Source organism: Procambarus clarkii, chromosome 13 (genome assembly GCF_040958095.1).
Source record: "Procambarus clarkii isolate CNS0578487 chromosome 13, FALCON_Pclarkii_2.0, whole genome shotgun sequence".
NCBI lineage: Eukaryota > Metazoa > Arthropoda > Malacostraca > Decapoda > Cambaridae > Procambarus > Procambarus clarkii.
The window spans coordinates 49,279,669-49,293,472 of NC_091162.1; the positions used below are offsets into that span (position 1 = coordinate 49,279,669).

The 13,804-nt window shown below is 39.0% G+C and overlaps 1 protein-coding gene across 1 annotated transcript in view; it reads left to right on the forward strand.

The window, feature by feature from the left end:
* LOC123751038 (leukocyte elastase inhibitor-like) overlaps window positions 1-12,633 on the forward strand; it is a 54,493-nt gene extending 41,860 nt beyond the window's left edge. The window contains exon 6 of the mRNA XM_069323906.1: window positions 11,205-12,633. Coding sequence (XP_069180007.1) covers window positions 11,205-11,477 — 273 coding nt within the window. The 3' untranslated portion in view covers window positions 11,478-12,633. The remainder of the gene's footprint in view (window positions 1-11,204) is intronic.
* Window positions 12,634-13,804: the final 1,171 nt, after the last annotated feature.

The following is a 13,804-nucleotide window of genomic DNA, read 5'->3' on the forward strand; positions in this document are numbered from 1 at the left end:
CGAAACAGAACGCTTTAAAAGAGACTAACGTCGTCTATGCCTTCAAATGCCCACTTGGGGACTGTAAGCTCCAAAAAACCCAGTATATAGGCAAGACAACATCTCTTTCTAGGCGTTTAACGATGCATAAACAACAGGGCTCCATTAAGGAACATATAATCTCTTCCCATAACCAAACCATCGCCAGAGAAATCCTAGTAAACAACACAGAAATCATCGATAGGTACAGCGATAGCAGGCGGCTTGACGTTTGCGAGGCACTACACATCAAGAAGTCAACACCAGCAATCAACAGCCAATTATTGCACAACTATATTCTACCCACCTCAAGACTCCGCTCCAATATAGAAGCATCAAGAAATATGGACCAATAGGCTTTCTACAAACACTTCTATTCAATATCCATTGTTTCGTGTTCTGTCTTGTGTTGATACTTTTAATACCCTATTAATATCCTCTAATGCCACATCATCCTTCCCACCTCACTCAAATGTAATGCCACATCACCCTTCCCACCTCACTCAAATGTAGATATAAAATCAGGGAAACGCAAGTTCTAATCAGTTGTGTATTTGTGAAGTCTTTGAAAATGTAATAAGTTTTACGAAACGCGCCCGTGTCGCGTCAGACTAGAAATAAAAATGAATTTTGGAGAAGTGATTTTTGATTTACCTCCAACAGTGAAGCATAATGTACGAAAGATTGAGAAAATTCGTGTTAGAATTATTAATCTTACTTTTTCGGTCATATTTAATAAAATATATATATATATATATATATATATATATATATATTATATATAAATATATTATATATAAATATATATATTTATATATAAATATATATATTTATATATGCAAACAAGCCTGAATGGTCCCCAGGACTATATGCGACTGAAAACTCACACCCCAGAAGTGACTGGAACCCATACTGCCAGGAGCAAACGCAACTGGTATGTACAGGGACGCCTTAATCCGCTTGACCATCACGACCGGACAAAAGGAAGTGATAGCCGAGGCTATTTGAACCACTCCCCCGCCGGCACTCGGATGGTAATCTTGGGCATAGCATTTTATCAAATCACCTCATTCTTTGGGGCAACACGTGAGGAACACAAATGCAAACAAGCCTGAATGGTCCCCAGGACTATATGCGACTGAAAACTCACACCCCAGAAGTGACTCGAACCCATACTGCCAGGAGCAAACGCAACTGGTATGTACAGGGACGCCTTAATCCGCTTGACCATCACGACCGGACAAAAGGAAGTGATAGCCGAGGCTATTTGAACCACTCCCCCGCCGGCACTCGGATGGTAATCTTGGGCATAGCATTTTATCAAATCACCTCATTCTTTGGGGCAACACGTGAGGAACACAAATGCAAACAAGCCTGAATGGTCCCCAGGACTATATGCGACTGAAAACTCACACCCCAGAAGTGACTCGAACCCATACTGCCAGGAGCAAACGCAACTGGTATGTACAGGGACGCCTTAATCCGCTTGACCATCACGACCGGACAAAAGGAAGTGATAGCCGAGGCTATTTGAACCACTCCCCCGCCGGCACTCGGATGGTAATCTTGGGCATAGCATTTTATCAAATCACCTCATTCTTTGGGGCAACACGTGAGGAACACAAATGCAAATAAGCCTGAATGGTCCCCAGGACTATATGCGACTGAAAACTCACACCCCAGAAGTGACTCGAACCCATACTGCCAGGAGCAAACGCAACTGGTATGTACAGGGACGCCTTAATCCGCTTGACCATCACGACCAGACAAAAGGAAGTGATAGCCGAGGCTATTTGAACCACTCCCCCGCCGGCACTCGGATGGTAATCTTGGGCATAGCATTTTATCAAATCACCTCATTCTTTGGGGCAACACGTGAGGAACACAAATGCAAACAAGCCTGAATGGTCCCCAGGACTATATGCGACTGAAAACTCACACCCCAGAAGTGACTCGAACCCATACTGCCAGGAGCAAACGCAACTGGTATGTACAGGGACGCCTTAATCCGCTTGACCATCACGACCGGACAAAAGGAAGTGATAGCCGAGGCTATTTGAACCACTCCCCCGCCGGCACTCGGATGGTAATCTTGGGCATAGCATTTTATCACATCACCTCATTCTTTGGGGCAACACGTGAGGAACACAAATGCAAACAAGCCTGAATGGTCCCCAGGACTATATGCGACTGAAAACTCACACCCCAGAAGTGACTCGAACCCATACTACCAGGAGCAAACGCAACTGGTATGTACAGGGACGCCTTAATCCGCTTGACCATCACGACCGGACAAAAGGAAGTGATAGCCGAGGCTATTTGAACCACTCCCCCGCCGGCACTTGGATGGTAATCTTGGGCATAGCATTTTATCAAATCACCTCATTCTTTGGGGCAACACGTGAGGAACACAAATGCAAACAAGCCTGAATGGTCCCCAGGACTATATGCGACTGAAAACTCACACCCCAGAAGTGACTCGAACCCATACTGCCAGGAGCAAACGCAACTGGTATGTACAGGGACGCCTTAATCCGCTTGACCATCACGACCGGACAAAAGGAAGTGATAGCCGAGGCTATTTGAACCACTTCCCCGCCGGCACTCGGATGGTAATCTTGGGCATAGCATTTTATCAAATCACCTCATTCTTTGGGGCAACACGTGAGGAACACAAATGCAAACAAGCCTGAATGGTCCCCAGGACTATATGCGACTGAAAACTCACACCCCAGAAGTGACTCGAACCCATACTGCCAGGAGCAAACGCAACTGGTATGTACAGGGACGCCTTAATCCGCTTGACCATCACGACCGGACAAAAGGAAGTGATAGCCGAGGCTATTTGAACCACTCCCCCGCCGGCACTCGGATGGTAATCTTGGGCATAGCATTTTATCAAATCGCCTCATTCTTTGGGGCAACACGTGAGGAACACAAATGCAAACAAGCCTGAATGATCCCCAGGACTATATGCGACTGAAAACTCACACCCCAGAAGTGACTCGAACCCATACTGCCAGGAGCAAACGCAACTGGTATGTACAGGGACGCCTTAATCCGCTTGACCATCACGACCGGACAAAAGGAAGTGATAGCCGAGGCTATTTGAACCACTCCCCCGCCGGCACTCGGATGGTAATCTTGGGCATAGCATTTTATCAAATCACCTCATTCTTTGGGGCAACACGTGAGGAACACAAATGCAAACAAGCCTGAATGGTCCCCAGGACTATATGCGACTGAAAACTCACACCCCAGAAGTGACTCGAACCCAAACTGCCAGGAGCAAACGCAACTGGTATGTACAGGGACGCCTTAATCCGCTTGACCATCACGACTGGACAAAAGGAAGTGATAGCCGAGGCTATTTGAACCACTCCCCCGCCGGCACTCGGATGGTAATCTTGGGCATAGCATTTTATCAAATCACCTCATTCTTTGGGGCAACACGTGAGGAACACAAATGCAAACAAGCCTGAATGGTCCCCAGGACTATATGCGACTGAAAACTCACACCCCAGAAGTGACTCGAACCCATACTGCCAGGAGCAAACGCAACTGGTATGTACAGGGAAGCCTTAATCCGCTTGACCATCACGACCGGACAAAAGGAAGTGATAGCCGAGGCTATTTGAACCACTCCCCCGCCGGCACTCGGATGGTAATCTTGGGCATTATATATATATATATATATAATATATATATATATATATATATATATATATATATATATATATATATATATATATATATATATATATATATGCGAACAAGCCTGAATGGTCCCCAGGACAATATGCAACTGAAAACTCACACCCCAGAAGTGACTCGAACCAATACTCCCAGAAGCAACGCAACTGGTATGTACAAGACGCCTTAATCCACTTGACCATCACGACCGGACATAATGAGGTGATAGCCGAGGCTATTTGAACCACCCCACCGCCGGCACTCGGACAGTTGCGTTGCTTCTGGGAGTATTGGTTCGAGTCACTTCTGGGGTGTGAGTTTTCAGTTATATATATATATATATATATATATATATATATATATATATATATATATATATATATATATATATTTATATATATATATATATATATATATGTCGTACCTAGTAGCCAGAACTCACTTCTCAGCCTACTATTCAAGGCCCGATTTGCCTAATAAGCCAAGTTTTCCTGAATTAATATATTTACTAAAAATTTTTTCTTATGAAATGATAAAGCAACCCTTTTCTCTATGTATGAGGTCAATTTTTTTTTATTGGAGTTAACATTAACGTAGATATATGACCGAACTTAACCAACCCTACCTAACCTAACCTAACCTATATTTATAGGTAAGGTTAGGTTAGGTAGCCAAAAAAAGCTAGGTTAGGTTAGGTTAGGTAGGTTAGGTAGACGAAAAAACATTAATTCATGAAAACTTGGCTTATTAGGCAAATCGGGCCTTGAATAGTAGGCTGAGAAGTGCGTTCTGGCTATTAGGTACGACATATACACATATATATATATATATATATATATATATATATATATATATATATATATATATATATATATATACATATATACATATATGTATATATATATATATATATATATATATATATATATATATATATATATATATATATATATATATATATATATATATGTCGTACCTAGTAGCCAGAATGCACTTTTCAGCCTACTATGCAAGGCCAGATTTGCCTAATAAGCCAAGTTTTCCTGAATTAATATATTTTCTTTAATTTTTTTCTTAGGAAATAATAAAGCTACCCATTTCATTGTGTATGAGGTAAATTTTTTTTTATTGGAGTTAAAATTAACGTAGATATATGACCGAGCCTAACCAACCCTACCTAACCTAACCTAACCTAACCAATCTTTATAGGTTAGGTTAGGTTATGTAGCAGAAAAAGTTAGGTTAGGTTAGGTTAGGTAGGTTAGGTAGTCGAAAAACAATTAATTCATGGAAACTTGGCTTATTAGGCAAATCGGGCCTTGCATAGTAGGCTGAGAAGTGCGTTCTGGCTACTAGGTACGACATATATATATATATATATATATATATATATATATATATATATATATATATATATATATATATATATATATATATATATATTATACATATATGTATATATGTATATATGTATATATGCATATATATGTATATATATGTATATATATGTATATATATATATATATATATATATATATATATATATATATATATATATATATATACATATATATACATATATATACATATATATGCATATATACATATATACATATATGTATAATATATATATATATATATATATATATATATATATATATATATATATATATATATATATATGTATATGTATATGTCGTACCTAGTAGCCAGAACGCACTTCTCAGCCTACTATGCAAGGCCCGATTTGCCTAATAAGCCAAGTTTTTAATGAATTAATTGTTTTTCGACTACCTAACCTACCTAACCTTACCTAACCTAACTTTTTCGGCTACCTAACCTAACCTTAAATATAAAGATAGGTTAGGTTAGGTTAGGTAGGGTTGGTTAGGTTGGGTCATATATCTACGTTAATTTTAACTCAAATAAAAAAAAATGACCTCATACATAATGAAATGGGTAGCTTTATCATCTCATAAGAAAAAAATAGAGAAAATATATTAATTCATGAAAACTTGGCTTATTAGGCAAATCGGGCCTTACATAGTAGGCCGAGAAGTGCGTTCTGGCTACTAGGTACGACATATATATATATATATATATATATATATATATATATATATATATATATATATATATATATATATATGTCGTACCTAGTAGCCAGAACTCACTTTTTGGCCTACTATGCAAGGCCCGATTTGCCTAATAAGCCAAGTTTTCCTGAATTAATATATTTTTTCTAATTTTTTTCTTATGAAATGATAAAGCTACCCATTTCATTATGTATGAGGTCAATTTTTTTTATTGGAGTTAAAATTAACGTAGATATATGACCGAACTTAACCAACCCTACCTAACCTAACCTATCTTTATAGGTTAGGTTAGGTTAGGTTGCCGAAAAAGTTAGGTTAGGTTAGGTAGTCGAAAAACAATTAGTTCATGAAAACTTGGCTTATTAGGCAAATCGGGCCTTGCATAGTAGGCTGAGAAGTGCGTTCTGGCTACAAGGTACGACATATATATATATATATATATATATATATATATATATATATATATATATATATATATATATATATATATATATATATATATATATATATATATATATTATACATATATGTATATATGTATATATGTATATATGCATATATATGTATATATATGTATATATATGTATATATATATATATATATATATATATATATATATATATATATATATATATATATATATATATACATATATATACATATATATACATATATATACATATATATGCATATATACATATATACATATATGTATAATATATATATATATATATATATATATATATGTATATGTATATGTCGTACCTAGTAGCCAGAACGCACTTCTCAGCCTACTATGCAAGGCCCGATTTGCCTAATAAGCCAAGTTTTTAATGAATTAATTGTTTTTCGACTACCTAACCTACCTAACCTTACCTAACCTAACTTTTTCGGCTACCTAACCTAACCTTAAATATAAAGATAGGTTAGGTTAGGTTAGGTAGGGTTGGTTAGGTTGGGTCATATATCTACGTTAATTTTAACTCAAATAAAAAAAAATGACCTCATACATAATGAAATGGGTAGCTTTATCATCTCATAAGAAAAAAATAGAGAAAATATATTAATTCATGAAAACTTGGCTTATTAGGCAAATCGGGCCTTACATAGTAGGCCGAGAAGTGCGTTCTGGCTACTAGGTACGACATATATATATATATATATATATATATATATATATATATATATATATATATATATATATATATATATATATATATATATATATATATATATATGTCGTACCTAGTAGCCAGAACTCACTTTTTGGCCTACTATGCAAGGCCCGATTTGCCTAATAAGCCAAGTTTTCCTGAATTAATATATTTTTTCTAATTTTTTTCTTATGAAATGATAAAGCTACCCATTTCATTATGTATGAGGTCAATTTTTTTTATTGGAGTTAAAATTAACGTAGATATATGACCGAACTTAACCAACCCTACCTAACCTAACCTATCTTTATAGGTTAGGTTAGGTTAGGTTGCCGAAAAAGTTAGGTTAGGTTAGGTAGTCGAAAAACAATTAGTTCATGAAAACTTGGCTTATTAGGCAAATCGGGCCTTGCATAGTAGGCTGAGAAGTGCGTTCTGGCTACTAGGTACGACATATATATATATATATATATATATATATATATATATATATATATATATATATATATATATATATATATATATATATATATATATATATATATATATATATATATTAGTATATTTTGGTAGCAGTCTTTCCTGTAGACATATATTATTAAATATGACCGAAAAAGTAAGATTAATAATTCTAACATGAATTTTCTCGATCTTTCGTACATTTCTTTTCACTGTTGGTGGTAATTCAAAAATCAATTCTCCAAAATTCATTTTTATTTCTAGTCTGACGCGACACTTGAGCGCGTTTCGTAAAACTGATTACATTTTCAAAGACTTTAGTTTACATATACACAACTGAATATAACTTACACATCTCCGATTTGTTTAAATCTACATTTGAGTGAGGTGGATGGGGTGAGGTGGCATTAATAGGGTATTAATTTCATCAACACAAGACAGAACACGAAACAATGGGTATTGAATGGAAGTGATTGTAGAAAGCCTATTGGTCCATATTTCTTGATGCTTCTATATTGGAGCGGAGTCTTGAGGTGGGTAGAATATAGTTGTGCATTAATTGGCTGTTGATTGCTTGTGTTGAATTTTTAATGTGTAGTGCCTCGCAAACGTCAAGCCGCCTGCTATCGCTGTATCTATCGATGATTTCTGTGTTGTTTACTAGGATTTCTCTGGCGATGGTTTGGTTGTGGGAAGAGATTATATGTTCCTTAATGGAGCCCTGTTGCTTATGCATCGTTAAACGCCTAGAAAGAGATGTAGTTGTCTTGCCTATATACTGGGTTTTTTGGAGCTTTTTTGGAGACAAAAATCAGAGGATACAACTGACGATTTACTATAAAACCAGAAAAACGGCCAGTCTACTCATGAGAAACTCTCCAGACACAAAGCAGAACGCTTTAAAAGAGACCAACGTCGTCTATGCCTTCAAATGCCCTCTTGGGGACTGTAAGGGTTGTTTCTTGGCTTTCGGCATGGTTGGTCTGAGTGCTTGGTCTGTCATGGCACCCCATTTCGTGTCGCATTCCGTGTAGTGGGGATCCTGTATCCCCGCTACATCACTCAGGGTGTCAGGTAGAATTTCCTTAACCAGGTCATTTGATGCTGAGGAGGAAGACAGGAAGGCTGGGACAGCAATTTGGGTGGCGGTGCGGACACCCAAGCCACCGAGCCTGACAGGAAGAGTGGCTTGTTTCCACTGGCATTCGTTGAGGGAGAGGTTAACAACTTTTTCCAGCATGGTCTTCAGTAGGAGGTCATACTCGTCAAGCTTTGGGTTGTCGTAAGATGGGGCGCATTTCAGAAAATAGGTTAGCCTCGGAAGGGATAGGCATTTGGTGAGGAGATAAAAAGCATCGTTGGCATCGATGTCACCTATTCTGTCTTCCATCCTCCTAAGGTCTGCGATTTTCTTGTCGAGGATCTCCTCAATGGCGTTAGACCCGAGGGGAGCTCCAAGGAGGGTGCTGTTCTCGGCCCTAATGACATGGGCTCCAGGCAAGGCAGACCTTATTCTAGCTACGATGTCTGGGTTGGAGGAGACTACTTCACACTTGGAATGGTTCAGGACGAGACCCAGGCTTACTTCTTGCTCCCTTATTTTCCTGATATCTGACAAGAGGTGGTCTATGGTGCCAGCTATAGTACCATCATCCAAAAACCAGATGTTGAACTCGCTGGACAAGCTTTCGGTGATTTATTTTAAGACTAAGTAGAAAAGAAGGGGAGCAAGAGGATCACCTTGCTGAACACCTTCACATGATCTGATTTCATGTTCACCAAAGAGCAGTTTTGACTCACCACTGTAGCACGATAGTATGAACGGGTAGAGGGGCCGGAAATGGCGATGTACGGCACAAAGTACTGCATCTCTTCTGACCATGTTGAAGGCATTCTTAAAGTCCAGTTTGAGCAGGGCCTTTTCATCAGAAATGTTGGTGATGTATGCTCGTGCTGCATGGGCAGCCGCTTCACAGCCTTGGGGGATTCCAAATCCTAGCTGGATTGGTTTCAGCAGCCTTGGCAATCAGGCGTCGGAGAGTGTTGCCAACAGCGATTGGCCTGATTCCTTCGTCCTTCTTTTTGAGAGCACAGAGGGAGGCGCCAAAAAAAAAAAAAAAAAAAAATATATATATATATATATATATATATATATATATATATATATATATATATATATATATATATATATATATATATATATATATATATATATGTGTGTGTGTGTGTGTGTGTGTGTGTGTGTGTGTGTGTGTGTGTGTGTGTGTGTGTGTGTGTGTGTGTGTGTGTGTGTGTGTGTGTGTGTGTGTGTGTGTGTGTGTGTGTGTGTGTGTGTGTGTGTGTGTGTGTGTGTGTGTGTGTGTATGTATGCAGACAAATAGACACCCTCCCTGTAGTTGAATCGAACCCAGAGAGTACAGGTGTTCGCGCAGCTGCTATAACTCGTACGTCTCAACCGACTACACCAACTCAGACCCCTTATATCAAGAAAACTGAGTTTGTTTGAGGGGTCTGAGTTGGTGTAGTGGACACAACACTACGATGAATGGTGATATACTGTGGTGGTATACTGTTGGTGTAGTGGACATAAAACTACCTTAACTGGTGACTTTAGTGGTATACTGTTAGTGTAGTGGACACACTACCATGACTGGTGACTGTGGTGGTATACTGTTGGTTTAGTGGACACAATACTACCATGACTGGTGACTGTGGTGGTATACTGTTGGTGTAGTGGACACAACACTACCATGATTGGTGACACCCTGTGTTAAAAATGTTTTGTATTAGTCTTACAGAAAAATGTTGTCAGCTCCATACTGTTGGTTTGAGCCACTTCTTAGAGTTCACCAATCATCTCATGTTCTTCAAAGACGTGTTCTTTGTACTTAACAATCTTCTGTTCTTCCTTACTGACATGTAAGGATGAACTTAGTACTTAGTGTTCAAGAACTTTCTTTTCTTTCTCACAGACAAGTTCTTAGTGTTCAACAGCATTTTCATCTTCATCACAGACGTGTTCTTAAGTGTTCAAGAACCTACTTATCTTTCTCACAGCCGTGTTCTTAAGTGTTCAAGAACCTACTTATCTTTCTCACAGCCGTGTTCTTAAGTGTTCAAGAACCTACTTATCTTTCTCTCAGAGGTGTTCTTAGTATTCACCCACCTTTCTCACAGACGTGTTCTTAGTATTCACCAACCTTTCTCACAGACGTGTTCTTAGTATTCACCAACCTTTCTCACAGACGTGTTCAAAGTGTTCACCCACCTTTCTCACAGACATGTTCTTAGTGTTCACCCACCTTTCTCACAGACATGTTCTTAGTATTCAAGAACCTACTTATCTTTCTCACAGACATGTTCTTAGTATTCAAGAACCTACTTATCTTTCTCACAGCCGTGTTCTTAAGTGTTCAAGAACCTACTTATCTTTCTCACAGACGTGTTCTTAGTATTCAAGAACCTACTTATCTTTCTCACAGACATGTTCTTAGTATTCACCCACCTTTCTCACAGACGTGTTCTTAGTATTCACCAACCTTTCTCACAGACGTGTTCAAAGTGTTCACCCACCTTTCTCACAGACATGTTCTTAGTGTTCACCCACCTTTCTCACAGACATGTTCTTAGTGTTCACCAACCTTTCTCACAGACGTGTTCTTAGTGTTCACCCACCCGTCTGACATGTTCTTAGTGTTCACCCACCCGTCTGACATGTTCTTAGTGTTCACCCACCCGTCTGACATGTTCTTAGTGTTCACCACGCTTCCTATCTTCCTGACAGGCCCTAGAAGCTCTGGGGATCGAAGACCTGTTCTCAAGCCGCAGTGATCTCACCAACTATGTTCGGGGCACCAACCTGAGTGTGAACACCGTCATCCACAAGGCCGTGGTGGAGGTGAACGAGGAGGGCTCCGAGGCTGCTGCTGCCACACTCATCATCTTCAAAAGCGGCCCTGGACCCAGAGTGTTCAGGTGTGACCGCCCCTTCGTCTTCTTCATCAGGGACAACCACACTAACACCATACTCTTCATGGGCGTCTACAGGAAGCCCTAACACCAAACTCTTCACGGGCGTCTACAGGAAGCCCTAACACCATACTCTTCATGGGCGTCTACAGGAAGCCCTAACACCATACTCTTCATGGGCGTCTACAGGAAGCCCTAACACCATACTCTTCATGGGCGTCTACAGGAAGCCCTAACACCAAACTCTTCACGGGCGTCTACAGGAAGCCCTTGCACCATACTCTTTTTAGGGGTGTCTACAGGAAGCCCTAACTCGATACTCGTCCTGGTTGTCTACAGGAAGCCCTTGCACCATACTCTTCCTGGTTGTCTATAGGAAGCCCTAACATTAGAGACCTTAACTTTGATGTCAAGGAATTATGAACAACTAGCAAACTTAAGTTTCAGACTTGTATATGTTGCTTGAAGAAGTGAAGGATGACGTCTCTTCACAGCAACCGTCATAGACAACACATATATACACACACACACATGTATATACCTGCCTCACACATATTACTCATATTCACACTCTCGTAGGTGTATACTTCCTCTTTCTCTCATAATACATATATGCACATGTATACCTCCTCTCTCTACTACAACATTTACTTGTGTCAACACTTTCAAGTGTCAACACTCACTTATGTGAACTCTAGTTAGTGTAAACACTAGTTGTGACAAACATTAGTTAGTGTAAACACTTGCTGTGATAAACTGTAGTTTGTGTAAACACAAGCTGTGATAAACACTTGCTGTGATAAACTGTAGTTTGTGTAAACACAAGCTGTGATAAACACTTGCTGTGATAAACTGTAGTTTGTGTAAACACAAGCTGTGATAAACACTAGCTGTGATAAAAACTAGCTGTGATAAACACTAGTTAGTGAAAACAATAGCTGTGATAAACACTAGTTAGTGTAAACAATAGCTGTGATAAACACTAGTTAGTGTAAACAATAGCTGTGATAAACACTAGTTAGTGAAAACAATAGCTGTGATAAGCACTAGTTAGTGTAAACAATAGCTGTGATAAACACTAGTTAGTGTAAACAATAGCTGTGATAAACACTAGTTAGTGAAAACAATAGCTCGAGTAAACACTCGTATGTGTAACAGTTAACCGCTGAAGAAGTTCATCTTAGTAAACGTTCACTTATTGTTGTCCTCGAGTTTCATGTTAAATAAAGTATTGTAACAAGTTATTGTTCGTATCTATATCATCTATACTATAAGAGATAATGTCTGTCTGTTCAAAGTTGGCGGTAACAAGGTTGAGGCTACCGTCACCCAAATTAAATTTGCAGAGAGAATGGTCTTGCGTAAGGGATAAACATAGGCTGGTCGGGGTCGCATAAGTCAAAAGAGAACAGCGTGCTAACGCCACCTTCTCCTTCTCTATAGGTTTGGGCACTGGCGGACATCTACATATCTATATTTTTAAAACAAAATCCTTTCGTCCTCAAAAAAATCTTAAAGTAATATTCACCATTATTCACTGATCTTGGGAAAATTGCGAGAATTTTGTGCTGTCAATAATTTGGCCGCACTGGCATAAAACACACGATCCTTACACAAAGTCAGAGGTTTCTCAAGCAACGGCATTGTGGCACAGTAAGTAGTAACTATTATTGTTTTGTATTTCACACCACTGAACTCCTCTCGCTCTCGAACTCCCACACATTAGACAGTTGTATTGTTTATAAGAGACAGGCAGGTGGACAGAGACAGTGACACACACAGCTAGAGTTAGATAAAGAGACAGAGACAGACACAAAGAAAGACAGAGTCAGACAGATAGATAGATAGATAGATAGATAGATAGATAGATAGATAGATAGATAGATAGATAGATAGATAGATAGATAGATAGATAGATAGATAGATAGATAAATAGATCTATGAATAGATGAATATATAGATGAACAGATAGAAAGCTAGAGGGATATATATAGATTGAAGGATAAATGGCTGCACAGATGGATGGACAGATAGCTGTATGAATTTATAGCTAGATATATGGATAGATGGACAAAGTGATGGACAGATTAACAGATAGATGGATAGGTAGATGAATAGATGGATGGACAGAAGGATGAATAGATTGATAGAGCTATTCATAGATGATGAATAGATAAATGGATAAATAGATCGAAATCCCCGTGGCGCGGTGTTACAACCCTCGCCCCGCGCTTGCCGAGCGATCTACCCTGGGTTTGTATCATGGCCGGGGAGGATTGACTGGGCGCCAGTCCTTAATTGTAGTTTCTGTTCACCCAGCAGTGAATGGGTACCTGGTTGTTAAACGACTTGGTAGGTCGTACTCCAGGGAACATTGGATTAAGGACCTGCCCGAAACGCTATGGGTGCTGGTGG